Source organism: Bidens hawaiensis, unplaced genomic scaffold, assembly GCF_021521415.1.
Source record: "Bidens hawaiensis isolate Kalapana, Puna unplaced genomic scaffold, B.hawaiensis_p1.1 tig00037695_1, whole genome shotgun sequence".
NCBI classification, from domain to species: domain Eukaryota; kingdom Viridiplantae; phylum Streptophyta; class Magnoliopsida; order Asterales; family Asteraceae; genus Bidens; species Bidens hawaiensis.
The window spans coordinates 87851-106196 of record NW_027505499.1 but is presented as its reverse complement, the minus strand read 5'-3'; the positions used below and the strand labels follow the sequence as shown (position 1 = coordinate 106196).

The following is an 18346-nucleotide window of genomic DNA, read 5'->3' as shown; positions in this document are numbered from 1 at the left end:
ACGTAATTTTTTTTATATAACAAAATCATACTCATATTAAAGATAAAAAAACGCTTGTTATTATGGTGAAATTTATTTTAAAAAAAAATATCATATGGAAAAGTTATAGACGTTTAGAAATGATGGGGAAATTAACATGTGAGTTGCATGTGCTATTACTTTTATATCTTTTTCCTTTGTTCTCTACTTGACACATGTCAATTAATTATGACTTCTCACACTTACGGAGTATTAATTTTGTTTCCCGTAACTCAACCCATGTAATATATACAAATAATAATAGTATAAATTTAAAAAACTTAAACGCCATGTTCTTGAGTTTTTTTAAAGGAGGGAAAGGAAATGAAAACTAAGGATAGTTAAAAAATGGGTGTTCTTGAGTTTTTTTTAGGATGGAAAGGAAAGGAGTAGGAGGAGTTAGGAAGGATTAAATTAATGTATTTTCCCAATAAGTTATCATCCAAAAAATGAGATGATTACTAAGGATAATTATTTTTTAATATAGTTATCCTTTTCTTTCCTTTAATTTCCTTCGAACTCAGGAACACATCTAATTAAAAAAAAATTCCTTCCAGGTAAAAACTAAGGGGGTGTTTGTCCTAGCTTTTTTACCAAAGCTTATAACTTTTTTAGCTTCTTTTTATAAAATAAGCTTCATTTGGTGTTTGGTTTAGCTTTTTTAGCTTAGGCTTATAAGCTTATATAAGCTAATTTGTAGAAACTTATTTGAAGATGGTTATTTAGCTTATTTGAAGAAGCTTATTTGTTTAAGGGGGTAAATTACTCATTTACCTTCAAATGGTGATGGATTAATAATATTAAAGTAACTTATTACTATAACAAATTAAAAATGATGGATTTAACAACTTATTAAGATGTATAATCAACTTGTAGAATATAAGTTAATCTAAACACTTAAAAAGAGCTTATCAAATGATATAAAATAAAGTATAAGTTTCAAAGAAAAAATAAAAAATACAAGCATAAGCACAAAATAAAGCAAGGCCAAACACCCCCTAAATAACAGTTTACGAAAAAAATGAAAATAAATGTAAAAAATAATGTTGTTCTTGTTAAAACAATAATCAAAACCAAAATTCAGAGCTGGTCCGACCTCCGGCGAGAAAATGGAAAGCAGGAGGCTATTTGACGGAGGAGCTTCCGATTCCAATAATAATAATAATAATAATAATCGAAACGCTACCAGTAATCTCTCACTTCAACCTAACTACACCTTCCCAAAACTCCAGGTATATTATACGCACTTTATTCAATTTCAATATTCAATTCATTACACCCATAACACGCACATAACAAATTTATTTAACTACCTAAACTAAGAGTATTATGTTGTGTGAATTAGTTCACTGAATTAGGGTTTTTGGAAGCTTATGGTGCTACTGGTTTTGATTTCAGGAAGCATTAGAGCACTTAGCATCTATTGATCCGATACAATTGTGCAATGAAGCTAAACTCGAGTACTGTCGTGCGACACGAGACTTAAGAAGCTGCGGCCGCAGTGTTCAAAGCGTGTTGACGTCGTGTGGTCATGCGTCTTTATGTGAAGAATGCAGCCCGCGTTCTGATGCCTGCCCGATATGCAGATTTCAGATACCGAAAACCGGGAATAGGCTTACTCGACGCCTGTTTTATGAGTGCATTGAGGCGGGGCTTATTTCGAAAAGGTATGACGATAGGTTTCATGAAAAAGACGGTGAGAAACAACCGACGGCTGGTGTTGAAAGACTGTATTCGTTCTTTGATGTTGCGTTGGAGAATAATTTGTTATCGTTGATCTGCCACTGTATCCTTAAGTCCAAGATACGTTTATAATAATCTGGTTTCGTTAAGTCTAGGGTACGTTTATCTTAACGGTCTGTTAATAGATATCACAGATGTTTGTATGGATGAAAGTGCTGTTTCTAGTGACCCAATTGTTGCTTTGTTGTTGGATGAAGTGGTTGTCAAAGACTGGTGCAAGAGGACGTTTAAAATTATTATTGCCGACCTTAAGCCAATTTGTATCCTTCAACATTTGATTTGTATTTACTAGCTAACGTTTGTTATAGAATCAAGACGGTCTTCTTTGATGTTTTAAAGATAATCTTGATGTTGAGAGATTGAAAGAAAAGTCAAGTGTGCTTCTCAAAGTTGCAGTGAGGCTAAGTGGCATATCAACCATTCTTGAAGAATTGGAATCTTCTTTCAAAGATTCTCTTTCTGCACAGCTTCATGATATTTACCATCTACAGGAGAGCATATTAAAGACAAAGCAGGTTAGATTTTAGACTTTTGGCAAATATTATCTTTTTAGTATGCGTGGTAGTAGACTTGTGGATCATGATATCTAGTTAGGTAGTCATGCGTTACTTGTAATAACGGATTCATTATTGTTATGGGTTGGTATTTTGAATGCCCTACTTTATGGGTTGATTTTGTGTTTTATCTCAAAAGTTTATTTTTTTGTTGGAAGTTTGTTTACTTAATAAATGAATGAATATGAACAAAACTTTTTGTTTATTTAGTTGTACGAACGAACATCAACACATGTCTCATTCATTCACTTATGTTTGTGAACGTTCGTTTACATTTGTTTATGTTCGTTAGTTTACATTTTTTAGTTTATGCATTCATTTAAATTGTTAGGCCCATTATTATTTAGTCTAGTTTTATGACTTATCAAATTAAAATATCACTCGTTAAAATTTAGTCTAGTTTTATGAATTTTTAAGGCTCAACAGATTGATATTCACATTTACTTATAAAGTTTATAATTGGTGTCAGCTCAGTCATATTCGTTTATATTTGTTTGTCTGTGTTCAATTATTTAATTCGTTTACGTTTGTGTGAACTGTCCGTATATGCAGTCGATATCACCGATATATCAGTGATATATCGGTTATCGGTCCCTTGGCGATATATAAATCAGAATATCGGTTCAGAATATTGGCACCGATAATATCGACGATATTGACCGATATTTGACCGATATTGGACTAATATTTGACCGATATATCACCGATATTCCTGATATCAGTGTTTTAAGTCTTAATATCAAATTTTAGTGTTCAATGTTAGTGTTCCAAGTCTTAATCAATTCTTACTTGCTATGATTGTTAGTGTTTTGCAATTTGCAAAGGGTTAATTTGTTAATGATAGGATACTATACTAAGTTATTAGTGTTAAATTGCTATATATATAACTTTTACATGATATTAAAATTACCGATATCCCACCGATATCTCACTGCGATAACCGATATCTCAGATATTGGTCCTTTACCGATATCCGATATTTTTCCGCATTAACTGCTTAGCCGTCCGTTTATACCATTAGTAAACAGACATAAACGAACACGTTCAATTTACTTAACGGACAAACACGAACAAGAAAACCCTTTCGTTTAACTGTTTGTATTTGATCGTTTGTTAGGCTAAAGTTAAATGTTTCGCTTGTCCGTTTACATACCTAGTATTTTTTAACATGTACAACTTCCTAAATTGAATTATTCAAGTATTTGGATTGTTTTTTAATGATGCTAGTATTTTCTAATCAAGTTGACACATTTAGTATTCAATTAAAAAATGGACAAAAAGTGTGTGCGGGTCAATCCAAACCCGTTTGACCCGTTATTTTCTTACGTGTTTGCACTCGGATTCCCAGCATATGGAGATGATGATTTGGTACACAAGGCACGAGTTTCTCGAAGATCTAAATCGCCATGAGAGTTTCTCATCTTGGCAATCTGATGTTCGTGAAAGACGATCAATGGCTATAAAACGCGCCTGGCCGTCCCCTATTGTAATCTCATCGCCACATGACGTGATCCTGTTCATTGATGATGCTTTAGCAAATCTTGACAAACAAGAAGAATATCCACCAGATAAAGAGTATGAACTTGAAATCGCAGGATTATCACTTTCTAGAGCCAAAATGGAGGGTAGTATAGGAAGTTATCCTTTTGAAAACATTAAATCGGCTATTGATATTCTCTTCTTATGTGGAAGCTCAGATTTTGTGGTAGCAAAACAAGCAACTGTATCCTTTTTCATGTATTATATATAGTCCTGTAAACAAACCGAATGTTCAGTGAACTCTTTGTGAATATTTGTTTATTTAACAAACGAACAACATTTTTTGCTCATGTATTTAAACGAATGGACATGAACACCTGCCTTGTTCAGTGATTTACGTTTGTATTTATGTTTGTGAACGTTCGTTTATACAAGTTTATTCATTTATATATTCATTAAAACCTTTTAGGTCCATCACAATATATTCTAGTTTTATGAAATTAAAATATCACCCGAAGTTAGTCTAGTTTTATTATTTTGTTTGGCCCAACATATTGACGTTCACGTTTAGTGTTTACTTTCAATTGGTGTCACTTAATTATGTTTGTTTATGTCCCGATCATCTATGTTCATTCAAGTTTGCTTGTTTATGTTTAATTGTGTTCGTTCGTTTACACTGTTAACGAATGAACATACACAAACCTGAACACGTTCATTTTATTAACACACGAACATGAATAAGCAAACTCCATTCGTTTAATTGTTCATGTTTGATCGTTTGTTCAGTTAATTTTAAACGAACGGACATGAATATGCACCGCTCGTGTTCATTTAGTTCGTTTACAGGCCTAATTATACATTACTAGGCCAAACCTTTTTCCTGTTTTTTACAAAACTATGATTTAATATTTACATCTCCTTAACTTAAAATAGTTTTTATATTATCTATTCGACCGGCTCTGGAAAATACCTGATGATAAGTGGAGATTCTGTGTAGACGATTTTTCTGCTACGTTTAATATCGCGAGACACTCGATACTGGAATCATTTACTTTCTATCTGCTTGATGACCACAGTGATGAGGCCTTACAGGTAATTTTCTTTTTCCTTTCATGCTTTCTTATAGTTTTAGTATATTTAATCATTAATCAGTAATTGGGGCCATTTTGTAGGAAGCTTGTCATCTTCTCCCGGAGATTGCGGGCCCCACAACACATCCAAAAGTTGCACAAGTATTATTAGAGAGACAAAATCCTTATTCAGCTCTTATGGTTTTAAGGTGGTCAGGTAGTGATAATGGGACCGAGTTGGTCTCACTTAACGAGGCGGTTACTGCGGTTCGGGTCCGAGTCGAGTGTGGTTTTCTGATTGAAGCGTTTATGTATCAGAGATCGGTTTGCACAAAAGTTAAGACAAACAAAGTGCGACAATTAAACGATGATTTTGAAGATGGGTTGGGGATACTCGTATCAGAAATTTGTCTTCTTTGTATTCGAAGGAATTTAATCGATCGGATTATCGGATTACCGTGGAATTTCGAAGAGGAGAAACACTTGCATAAGTGTCTTCTGGATTATGCTCTTGAAACACCTTTAACAAATATAGGAAGTCTTCTTGTTGTGTTCTATCTTCAGGTAATATGTACAAATGTGCTGACGTGGACTTTGAAAATTGAACATTTTATTAAATTGTATTCTTTGTTGTTTTAGCGTTACCGATACGTTGAAGCATATCAAGTTGATAGGAAGATTAGAAGCGTTGAGGAAGATTTCATTTCTAAGAATCTTGTTAATGAAGATGTGAAAAACCAAATGGTTAACGCGCAACGTTTGAGAGCCGGGTTAGTTGTAAGTTATCTTTCACAATCTTTTTAGTTTTTAATGTTACATGTGGTAGAAATATGAGAGGAACATATTTTATTGTTGCAACTGATAGATAAGGGAACTCAGTAAAAACTCAACATTTGCACTCAATAGGCGTATAAACGATGAATGAACATGAACAGAGTATGTTTATGTTCGTTCGTTTAACTTTAACAGAACAAACGAGCGAACACGGACAATTAAAGGTACTTGTTTTTCTTGTTTGTGTTTGCTTGTTAACAATATAAACACGTGGTTCACGAACAAACATAACCGAACATACCTGAGCTAAAACCATTTATAAGTAAATGTGAAGAACAATGTATTAGGCCTAAAAAGTTATTAAAACTACAGATTAAATTGTAACGGGCCTAAACAATTATGAATATAATAGCGAATGAACTTAAATAAGCGTAAACTAGCGAATATAGATGAACATAAACGAACAAGCATAAACAAATTTGAATGAACGAAGTGTTCACAAACATAATAGAACGAACGAAACGTGCGTTCAAGTTCGTTTGTTTAACTAAATGAACAAAAGTTTTTGTTCATGTTCGTTTGTTTATTAGATATCAGACATAACCAAACTTCCAGTTGAACGGTTCATTGGGCGTTCGGTTCATTTACACAATATCTGATTATATTATAGCATCATGCTTGATTGCTTGAGCTGTGGTGCACAGGACAAAAGCATACAACTATTGCCAGAAGTTGACCAAGAAAAAGTCAAAAATGGAGAAATGACTGAATTAACCTTCCCAGAAAATAACAACAATGCTCCAGAAAACCCTAATCTTTTCAATTCTAGCAACTTAACCTCTTCTTACATAAACACCTCTTTTCTTCTTCAATTGGGCGAGGAAACCCCGTCACCAAAATCAAATGTTGATGAATTAACAAATTACAATACTCCTATTTCAAAATATGCCATCAAATTTGATTATATTACAACACCATTAAAACAATTTAACCGAGGTTCTTCAAGGATTCGGAAGAATAAGTATCTTCAAAACGAGTCAGTTGACCAGATTCCAAGATCTAGGAATATTGCTAGTGCTAATCTTGAAGATTCACCTAGCAGTATGAGTGTCTTATTAAAGTCAAAAGCTTCTGGTAAATCTGCACGGTTGAGTAGACTCGGTAAAGATGCTGACGTGGAGAATCTTATGGATATGTCTTGGAGGTATGATAATATATTCTTTTCCTTGTTAACTTATTACTCTCTTATATCATGAAAATGCAACATTGTTTATCATCAATATTTTTCTAAAGTTGATAATGGACAATTATGCAATTTACTAATTTTAATTTGGAATATTTTCACAAAAGGCAAGGGTGTATTTTTCTTGAACCATGGATGACAATGTTTTGTCCGTTATTTTTTTTTTCTTTTTTTATGTTTTATTTTGGAACCATGGATGATTTACAAGCTAGCATTTTATTTATTCTAGAATAATCACTTTAAAATTTGCGTTTTTATTAGTCAAATATCTAAAATATCCTCAGAAACAGCAATGATCAGTCTTCTGGATGATAATCAATGTTATATTATGATTCTAGGCTGTTCATGAGCCGAGCCGAGCCAAGCCAATGAAAGCACAGGCTCAGCACAGATTTGAAACTGAGCTGAAAATTTGAGCAAGAGCCCGGCTTGGCTTAATTCGGCTCAGTATTAATAAAAAACAATGACAAATTATATGAACTACACAAACAAAACAAACACTTCAAATTTTCATGAACAAAACAAACACTTTGAACAACCAAGCTGAAAAGTTGAAGTGTTTTATTATATCTGAGCCAATCGAGCCGAGCTTGCCCTGGCTTGGCTCAGCTCGGCTCGGCTCATGAACAGCCCTAGAATCATAACATTAATTGTCATCCAGAAGACTGATCATTTCTGTTTCTGAGGGTATTTAGATATTTGAAACACTTATGTTAAAGTGATTATTTAGAAAAAAAAATAGTGCTTAAGTATAAATAATCAACTATTCCAAGAGAAAAGTTAAATAAAGATTTAAGAAAAAGAAAACATTGTGCTCCTTATTTCAGAAAAAAAAATGAACTTTCTTTTTTGTAGAAAAGTACAGCCTTGCCTCTTTTGGAAATATTCCAAGTGAAAACTACATAGTTGTCTCCGTTATCAACTTTATAAACGAGCTCAAATTTTAAACCCGGTTTCAAATCCGAGCCAAGCCAGCTCAATTTAAATTTCTCTGGCTCGGCTCATGAACAGCTCTAGTGATGATTCTTAATGGGCAAAAATGTAATCTTTTCTCTGAACCTCAGCAACAAATATGAAAGGCTTCCTGTGCAAACAAATATGAACGGCGGGCCCAGATGGAGGTCAGATGATGCAAGTGACCATGAAGATCAGCAGAGCCCTGATAGACTGACAGGCGGTGTTTCCACTAGAGGATTAAGAAGAAGCAGGCTCACTAGAATATGACTTGTTTCAAGATTTCACAAACCCAGAAACGTCTTTTACTACAGCCTCAACGGGAGTGATCTTGATAAGATCGGCTAAAAGTAGGTGACAGTTTTTCTTTTCCTGGCATAGTTTTGTATCTTATGAGTACAAAAAAATAGTGTTTATTCGAAACTTGTATTGTTATTAAACAACTTATTTTTTTGTATACATAGCACATTTCATAATCAATGAATCTTTTCTCAAATTTTCATTTTTAATTTGAATTTTGACTTATTAACAGTTAAACGGAAACAAATGAGTTTTGTGCATAACAACTAACAAGTTCCATTGAACAGTTTTACTGTCACATCCTGAGAAAGGATAAAACAATCAGCAAGCATTTGCATTTTGACTAGTGATATGGATTTAAAACTAAGAAACTAGTTATTAGTATTTAATTTGAGGCGGTGAGGTCGGCAGCGCGGTTGTTGTTCAACAATATTTGTAGTGGTGATGGTGATGAGAGTGTGGGGAGAGTACAACTTTGGTTTAATTGTTTCATATTTCGGAAACGAATGAATCTAAAGCGATTCATTCCAATTCAAACTTATTTCATTTTCCAAGTAAACATGCTACTATGAATCAAACATGTTATTTCAATTCTATTGAATTTGAACAAACACACTCGTACATATATATAACTAAACGTGTATAACAGAAAAATAAAAACTATGAATATATCGGGTTATGAGCCCATGCATGCATTAAAAAGTCAATTTGCTTACCTCTTCAAACAATCAAACCATTAATAACTTAAATGATATACAATATTAACGATACTATTTCCAGTTAATTTAACCATTGAATTGTTTTGATCAGTAACCAGATTTTACTTTATAAAAACATCATCATCATCATCATCATCATCGTACTCAGTATATCCCATCAATAACAAAGCTATGGTAGGGTCTGAGGAGGGTAAGATGTAGACAGCCTTACCTCTACCCCATAGGGATAGAGAGGTTGTTTCCGGTTAGACCAGTGGCGAACCCAGGATTTTTTGTCAATGGGGTCCCAATTTTTCGGTTTACAACATTTTTCGGGTCGGTCGTTATTCGGGTCAGGTCGAGGCGAGGAACATAATAAAACACGAAACTATGGTGTCATTGGAAACGAGTAAGTAGAAAGAATCTAAATTAGAAACTAGATAAAACATACACTTTTAATTCATACCCGAAAAACATGAACGTAATCTATATATATGGTCTTACATAATTGACCAAAACATGAAAAAATAACTCTAACACAAATAAATGATTAATTATAATATACATACACAAGGTAAATAATAAAAGAATATGCAAAATCCATGTTAACATTATATATGTTGCATGGTGATAATGACTATATGAGAGAAACTAACAAAAAGCACAAATACCCTAACTGAATAACTAAGACTAGGATATTAAAAAAACAACAAAAAAAGGAGTATGGTGGGGCTTGAACCTACAACCTCTCACAAGTAAAACAAATGACTTTCCACTGTACCAGTTCAATCCTAATAGTATGGGTCCCAAGTATTAATTTTTATGGGGTCCTTACAAAATTTAATATACCGTCTCTAAGTAATTTTTAAAAAACATCGGTGTCCCGGGACCCCGATCGGACCTATGTGGGTCCACCCCTGGGTTAGACCCCCGGCTCGATGGTAGTTTTGCATCAAGCCTTGGACATAAAGCACATAACACTCAATCATCGAGACACTGGCTGATCGGTGCATGTACCCTTGTCTTTCGACTATCAACGCCACCACATGATGCCTGATTAACCTTCCGCCACTTTTAACGTTATTTTCACGAGATTAGTAAAATAACTTCAAAATTAGTGCAATTTCACTTTTGCCCACCCGAGAGTTCACACATATATACATTATATGCGCGTACCGCAAGTAGGGCGTCAATTAGTGCAATTTACTTTATAAAAACCGGTTATCTTATTTCTATTTGTTCGGATTTATTTTATATTGACCAAACTAATCGCAACACTAAATTGAAAAAAAAATTTGTATGGTGTGTACATGAGTATTTACTGTTAAATCATCTTTTAAATCTCATCGATCATACAATCCTTGATTATAGATTAATTATTAGGTAAATAAAAATCTTAATAATTTTACATATAACATGAGTATAAAATACTCATTACATATATATATATATATATATATATATATATATATATATATTCTTTTGCTCTAACGTTATGTGAGGGTTGAATGGCAAGAGGTGAGTTTGCCACGTAGCCCTTAAGGCTATGTGTAGTGGAGGGGCTACAAAATGGGGCGTTTTGCGTCATGTGGCGCCCAGTCAGCAAATGGTAGGTTTTTGTTTTTGGGGTGTAATGATGTAGGGGCTACAAATAGTAATATAATATATATATATATATATAACACACACAACATATTAAATAATATTATTCTCCACAACAATTCGCCGGACAAGAATATGTCGCCCCCCATCAAATCGCCCGTTTTGTAGCTCAGGGGGCGGTGTTCACCTCAAATTTCGCCCTATTTCTCTTGTTTTATCGCCCCACTACATATGGCCTAAGGCACACTGCCAGCACGTGTAATGTGGAGGTTTTATATGTTTTGATAGAGTGAGATATGAAATGTGTTTGTGACGTGAAGTTGAGATTAGAACGTATATAGCATAACTAACTTTTATCTCTTGTAATACGGGGTGTTTTATATTATTCGTTTATAACATTTATATATTTAAGATTTTAATTATTTATTGTAAGGAAGTTTATTATACTTAGGATTTAATGGTCAAAAAGTTTCAAAAACAAATGAGATGTTATAACCCGATTTAAAAGCTATATAGGTTTGGTGAGGCCCATGACCCGTTTTTTTTAACTATAAAATTGTTTATTAATTATAAATAATATTTAAAAAAATGGATATTAGGATTTTCATCAAATATTTGATTAGATTAATTTTTAATATAATGAGATATTATAACCCGCGTAAGGGCTATCTGGTTTTGGTGAGACTCATAACCGTGAATTCAGGTTAAATGCATAAAAAACCTTTATTTACAAATAAAACAATCTGGTGTCTTGAAAGAATTTATGAATGTTTCGTTTATATATATTTAAGATATTTATACATATCCACTCCGCCCTGGCTTCTTCCTCGCGCCCATGCCGTGCTGTGTCCCGTGCCGACGGCTCAACATAACCCTTAGGCTAAGGATAACGGGGCTTGGTTGAGCCCAAAGTGATCCAATCAAAACCCAACACGTAGGCGATGACATGACCCTGAATCAAGCCCCATAGGGTGTAGTGATGCTTGATTGAACCACCCCCAAGTATTTAATCCACCCATGCTCAAAGGCTTGTTCAAGCCCCATGGTCTGGACCACTTGGGCCGTCCGCGCCCCGGTTTCCTTGTGTGGTGTAGTGGTGTGCGCGAGCCACCTAGGCTGCCACATGGTTCACGAACCCCCCCTACCCTTGCCCCTTATAGAATCGACAAAGAAAATAATAATAGTTAATGCCAATTTAAAATAAAAAACCTTATTCTAATAGTTTTTTAATTTATCTTTTTAATAATATCAACTTTTCCTGTGTTCATCTCTTTTTTTATTATACTAATAATTAACCATTTTTTAAGTTATGTAATCACTCTTAAATCAAAGTGAGCCATAAGTACAAAAGGATGGATCTTCAAAGATTTATTAGATATCGTTGTTCTTTACATTATCCTATACGGCTGCACATATAGGGCCCCAGTTATTGCTTTGTTCACATGATTTGGTACTTTATATATATATAGAGTAAAGTGTCATTTTCATCCCCGTGGTTTGACAAATAATGCGAATTTAGTCTAAAATATTTAGTTTTTGCATATGGACCTTTCACGTTTCCTAGTTCTTGTCAATTACATCCAAATCAATAACTTCGTTAAATTTAATCGTTAAGTCAGGGGTAGACATGTCTTTTCACCATTTCTTTATTATAATACTTATTTCAGTGAACTGCGGTTTTCATCCTTGTGGTTTGTCCAAATATGCGGTTTCATCATTGTGGTTTGTCGAAATCTGCGGTTTTAGTCCAATAGTTTTAAGTTTGCAATTTTCGCCATTGTAGTTTCATTTCACTTGCATTGAAACCCGAATTTATTAACCTCGTTAAGTCTGGTTGTTAACCCATTTGCATACCTCTCACGTGACGACCAATTTGTTGTTTTTCTCCCCGAATAAACCTTAATCCTAATTCGCAAGCCCCATCATGTGAGGGGCTGTGGTGTATTTGGGAAAAGGAAAAAAGAAGGAACAAAACTGCCCCTCACGTGATGCGCACACCGATGGGGTTTAACGACCAAACTTAACGAGATTAGAGAATTCGGGTTTAATTACAAGTGAAATGAAACTACAATGACGAAAATTGCAAACTTAAAACTATTGGACTAAAACCGCAGATTTGGACAAACCAGAGGGACGAAAACCGCAATTCACTTAAATAAGTATTATAATAAAGAAATAGTGAAAAGACATGTCTACCCCCGACTTAACCCGACTTAACGATTAAATTTAACGAGGTTAGTGATTTGGATTTAATTGGCAAGAGCTGGGAAACGTGGAGGGTCCATATACAAAAACTAAACTTTTTGAACTAAATTCGCATTATTTGTCAAACCACGAGGACAAAAATGACACTTAACTCTTATATATACAAAAAAATGAACTGTTTTTTATTTAAATTATTGAGTATATAAATATACATTCTTCATGTCGGAAGATTTTTGTGAGAATATAAATTAATTAGACTTGTATTTTTAAGTAGAAATACAAACAATAGAAGCACATGGTACAAGACTTTATACACAAACTTAGATGCAATTGTAGTATAAAATAAATTAGAACTTAATTCATTAAGTAGTATTAATACAAAGATACATACATATTTTTATGTAAAAGATCCAATACAAAGAATGTTTAACGTACAAAATGTACAAAGCTTTTTTGCGTCATAATTATGCCTTAAGTAAATTAGATACACGTAAAAGTTAATTAATTGCGCAAAAAGTAATTGTGCATGAAGTAAATAATTACGCATTTTATATTTATGACTATATACACTTTGTGTGTTTACGATAAATTTCCCATATGTATGTAATGGCTGGCACGAGTGGTACGTTTAAGTGTTTAACCTATATGATTGTATGATATATTATGCATTTAAAGTTGTAATTATGTACATAGATTGTGTTATTTGCACTCATAGATGAGAGTGATTTTGGTATATAATTAAGTTACGTAATCTTCTTAAATATTTTATATTAGAGGTAACAATTTCATACCAAAACCCTTACTATACATATAGACTATATAGTTATTTTTATATGTATATTGCGTGTGAAAGAAGAAGAGATAAGGTGGATGACGATAAAAGGAAGCCAAGTGTCGAAAATAAATTTGAATAAAGGTTGATGATAAGATCTCATGTGTTTTGCCAAACATAGTACATCCAAACCACCTCTCTTTCCCATAAATACGATTCCACACTTTATTAAAACTTCATTTTCTCATTATTATTGACAAATTAAGTTAAAGATATTTAAAGGATTTGCAAGTATTATAATTTATATGGTAAAATAACAATAGGATGAATTTGTCCTTTCGGTGTAGTGTAGAAAGTCTGGGTTTCAGCAATAGGTCATACTTATGTTTATTAAAATCGAATTTTGTTATTTAAAAAGTTACAATCTTTTTATTATAATAAAATGTATAGGATTAGGATAACAACTAAAAACTGAATTAATGAATTTGAAAATAAAATATCTGTTTATAAATAAATAAAAGGAACTCACAATTCACACCAACGACTTAGTTGGATTAATATTCCACGTCGAGAAACACCATCTCAAAGATGCCAAAGGCCTCCCAAAGCGGTTTTCATGCCAATCGATCTTTAAACGTGTCTATGTGTTTTTTTTTTAATATGTAATGCTTTTATTACATTTTGGTACAATTATTGGTTACTTTTTAATTCTTACAAATCCATATTCTATCAATTTTATAAACTTTTATCAAGATTTACATACTAAAATAAACTATATATAACTCAATGTTTTAATATCGTCACGCACCTGCCAATTGAACCGGTTATATCGTATTTTAGTTTTTGAACGGTTTGCTATAACATCGAACCTTAGGTTTCTTCCTTTTTTTTAAATACCGATTAAAACCAGCAAACGGTTTTAAGCCAAAAGATTTTTGATATTTTTTTGTGGCCCATATTTTTTAAAATGACTTTTAATCTAGCGGGTAAAATTGAAACGAGTAAACACAGTAAATGGCAATTCGTTAATCAACCAGTTTCACACCCAACAAAATGAGTAAACAAAACTTAGGATTGAACATATTTAACCATTTAATGTCAAGTCGTTTCCAAAAAGGATAGAATGAAGTTTTTTTTTGCTATTTAATGTTAAAAAGTTTACAAACTTATATCGGACCAATTATATATAATTCGTGCACACATACTAAATAGAACTTTTATTCAACTCCAAGCAGACCCCAATATATTCCAAGACACGTTTAAAAAATAAAATATATCTTTGACCAAAGTTTGATTTTATATCGTATTAATCACGTGCAATTTCACCTCCAACTCATGCGTAGTTGCGTACAACATGGACGGAAGTATTGAAATGTTATAACTTCAGGAGTCTCATTTTGAATTACGTTCACTTTTAACCCCATACATTTCTTTTCAAAGGTTTCAAAGAGAAACAGTTGCAAAACGTTTATTATTTTAACCAAAATGTGTGATAAATTTTGTATTTTAATTCAAGTATTATAAATTAGCATATTTGAATGCTATAATAAGATGTATTCAAGTATATGCTTCGACTTCAACTATTGATATCAACCAATAGCACATCTCATGTAATTTCGCTTTGACTTCAACACTTGTCGGACTTGATTATTGTGACGACAAAACTTGATTCACAGACTTAGTGAAAAATCTAAAATGACTGTACTTGGTTTTAGCAATGCTTTAAATTGGTTATTCAATTTTCAGTATCGTATATAAATTACATATAAAATAACTTTTAAGGCTACTTAGCATTTGTGTCTATGCATCTGGTTTAACCCAACTCACTTGCTTCACAATGAAGGTATTAAGTATGAAGTATGAACATACGAGGAATATAACTAGAATATAATATTGGTTATGTAAGAACTAAGAAGGATATGACACATGATACGTGGGTTATTTGTAAAGACAAATGGATGCATGTGAAAAAGGACTTTTATAATTTTTTAACAAAGCCAATTGCTTTTATATCGCGTAACACGTGTATAAACTATTTTGTATGAAAGAAATAACATTTGGTGTTAACTTTGTTGGAAATCGGGGCAAAGAAAACGAACATAAACATGAAACTTGATCTCAACGAAGATCGACTCTTACGGTTTATTATATTTCTTGACACCCTGATTAGTATTACATACCTCTAACCATTTATTTATACTAAAACTCTAACTTAGAGAACAAGAAAACCTATTCTAGGTTGGAAATCATATTTCCTTATTTAACTTGATATCCTACCACTGAAAATAACATACCAATAAATTAAACTTATTTTAAAAACTCTTACAGTTTAACTACCGAACTTTCAGTTTTAACTTGTTTCAAGATTAACTTTCAATAAACTTGCATGTGCTAATCCATTGCGCATATACCCGTATGTTTATCCTCACATCTATCAAACTGGGAGTGACTTGACTTGATTGTCGTAGTTTGACTCAATCCTCAAGCTACCTCAAGGAGGTTCTAAATGGTAGCTTTTCATTTAACACTTAACAGGAAGCTGAGTATTGTTTGGTTAATAAAATCCAATAGAACCAATATTTGGGGAAGTGTGAGGTTTTATGTGCTAAAAAACATTAATAAAATTTGTACATGACAAAAGTGTACGATATTTATCATAACATGTTTTGGAGCTTTTAATTAGGTTAGAAAAACCTTTGATTTTTTGACTACTTTTTTGTTTAAAAAATCTTACAAGAACCAGTTACACAAATTTTGAAAGAGAGAGAGAGAGAGAGAGAGAGAGGCTTAACGAATTGAATGTAATTTGAAACGACAAAAAATCGTTAACACCACCACATCATGGTTATCACCAACACTGCAATCAACCATATGATTCATAGCAAGATTCATTACGTCATGTATGTCATTGTCCTATAACATATTGAACAGCGGTGGTGATTCGCCCGGAGACACGCCGGATCTTAACGCCGCCGCTGACGGGTACGGGTCCGAAGATTTTGTTGCCGGGTCCTCTTCAACCCGTGACAGGAAAAAAGGTTACTTTTTTTTTTTTAATTTTTTTTTAGTATTTAATTTTGCAAATTAAATGTTAATTAGTACTATCGGTGTTGCAGACTTGCATGTATGTAATCAAATTGATGTTATTATTTTTTTTGTTGTTATTTATTCTGTTTTGTAATTCAATTTTGCAAATTTTTGTTAATTAGTACTATTGTAGTAGCAGGTATCTGATTGCATTTTTAGTAATCAAATTGATGTTAAGTTTTTATTCCAAAATAATATTGTATTTGATTTTATTCATTTAATTCTGTGTTGACTTTGAGAGAATCATTACACTAATATATTTGTATATGTTGAAGATTTTTTATTAATGCAATTTAATTGCTTTCTTGTTTTCTGAATTCAAGAAACTTGAAAGTTTGGTGCATATATTAATTATATGCATTTAGTAATCAATGCGCTAATCTCATACCATCTGTCGGTTTTGGCTTAAACCGCCGTTGGGTTTTTGGTTTTCACAATGGGTTCGGTTCGGTTTTTTGGGTTTTTTTAAAAATTTGATTTTTATAAAACCAAACTGTCGGTTTTGGGTTGGGTTATGTACTGGTCGGTTATATCGGTTTCGTACACACCCTAATATATCTTGAAATTATTTAAGTGTGCTATAATTTTTTTTTCCTTAAATGGGACACGGGTCTTTGGTTTGCAGGTGTTCCTTGGACAGAGGAAGAACATAGGATGTTTTTACTAGGTTTACAAAAGCTCGGAAAAGGCGATTGGCGTGGAATCTCAAGAAATTTTGTGATGACAAGAACACCAACTCAGGTTGCAAGCCATGCTCAAAAGTATTTCATCAGACAAACCAATGTTTCTAGAAGAAAAAGAAGGTCCAGCCTCTTTGATATCGTACCCGATGATGTAAACATCACTTAACTGTTTTAATTTTTATGCAATGTTTGCTATGTAAACATTTAATTGAATCTTTCGTGTTTTTTAAATTGTGTAGTCACTACCCGAGCCGCTGACAATACAGGCGCTAGAAGAAGAAGGCGAGTCAATGGAGTCGATGGATTCTGCTAACTCAAACGCGGTTGACTTTCCTGTTGACCCGACATCTGCACCACTGTATCTCGAACCTTCACAGTACTTGTATCCTGTCATGTTTCCAGCGTATGTGCCTTCACTCATACCGGTTGCTATCCCGTACTGGCCTGGACCAGGGTCGGGTCAAGATCATGGTTGTTCCAGCAAAGCCGAGTCTCATGAGGTTCTTAAGCCAACAGCGGTTCATTCGAAGAACCCGATCAATGTGGATGATCTTGTTGGCATGTCGAAGTTGACTTTAGGTGAGTCGATCGGTGAAGGTGCGCCGAGTTCACTGAAAGTGGTTGGAGGGTTGAGCGGGCAGTCTGCGTTCCATGCGAGCAATCCGGTTAACATGGATTTAAACCATAGTCCTATTCATGCGGTTTAGAAGGTAAAAAGGACTTTAAGTTTTTATATTTACTATATATTGTAGGGTTTGGTTATGCTTGTAGACTATACTATTCAGCCTGTTGAGTTGGTTCTTTTTCAACTTTGGTGTTTGGAAATAGTTGAACTAGTTTTTTTTTGCTAAAATATATAAATTGAACATTCAATTAGTTCTTGTTTTGGACTGATTTGAAAGTTGACCTGTTCTAAAGACATGTAAAGGCGCAAGTGAACGAGAAATTATTCGAGTGTATTTCGAGCGAGTATCAAGCCACGAGTCGCGATTGAACAAATAATTGAATTTGAATATTTTCATAATATGCATTGAATATGAATATTTTCTTAATATGCAATTGAATAATGCATTAATGTTATAGGGCCTTATTCCATTTGTGGCAAAAAAAAATAAATGTTCCTATGGTCTACCTTTTTCTAAAGAAAAGAAAAAGAAAACTCAA

The 18346-nt window shown here is 33.2% G+C and overlaps 2 protein-coding genes across 3 annotated transcripts; both read left to right on the top strand.

The window, feature by feature from the left end:
* Nucleotides 1–1093: 1093 nt before the first annotated feature.
* On the top strand, nt 1094–8294 carry LOC143613527 (E3 ubiquitin-protein ligase HOS1-like). 2 transcript variants are annotated; one of them, XM_077087209.1, is made up of 10 exons: nt 1094–1250; nt 1417–1804; nt 1887–2021; nt 2101–2276; nt 3664–4038; nt 4728–4886; nt 4967–5428; nt 5504–5641; nt 6343–6842; nt 7946–8294. In XM_077087209.1, exons 1-10 carry the CDS (start codon nt 1128–1130, stop codon nt 8103–8105), a joined length of 2616 nt encoding a protein of 871 aa, XP_076943324.1. In that variant the 5' UTR covers nt 1094–1127; the 3' UTR covers nt 8106–8294. The 2 variants fall into 2 exon arrangements, with proteins under 2 accessions (XP_076943324.1, XP_076943325.1); XM_077087210.1 differs by lacking the exon at nt 7946–8294 and adding an exon at nt 7737–7909.
* Nucleotides 8295–16314: 8020 nt separating this feature from the next.
* On the top strand, nt 16315–18055 carry LOC143613525 (transcription factor MYBS3-like). The gene is made up of 3 exons (XM_077087207.1): nt 16315–16450; nt 17125–17333; nt 17422–18055. The coding sequence occupies exons 1-3, from the start codon at nt 16315–16317 to the stop codon at nt 17887–17889; spliced, it is 813 nt and encodes a 270-aa protein (XP_076943322.1). The 3' UTR covers nt 17890–18055.
* The last annotated feature ends 291 nt before the right edge of the window (nt 18056–18346 follow it).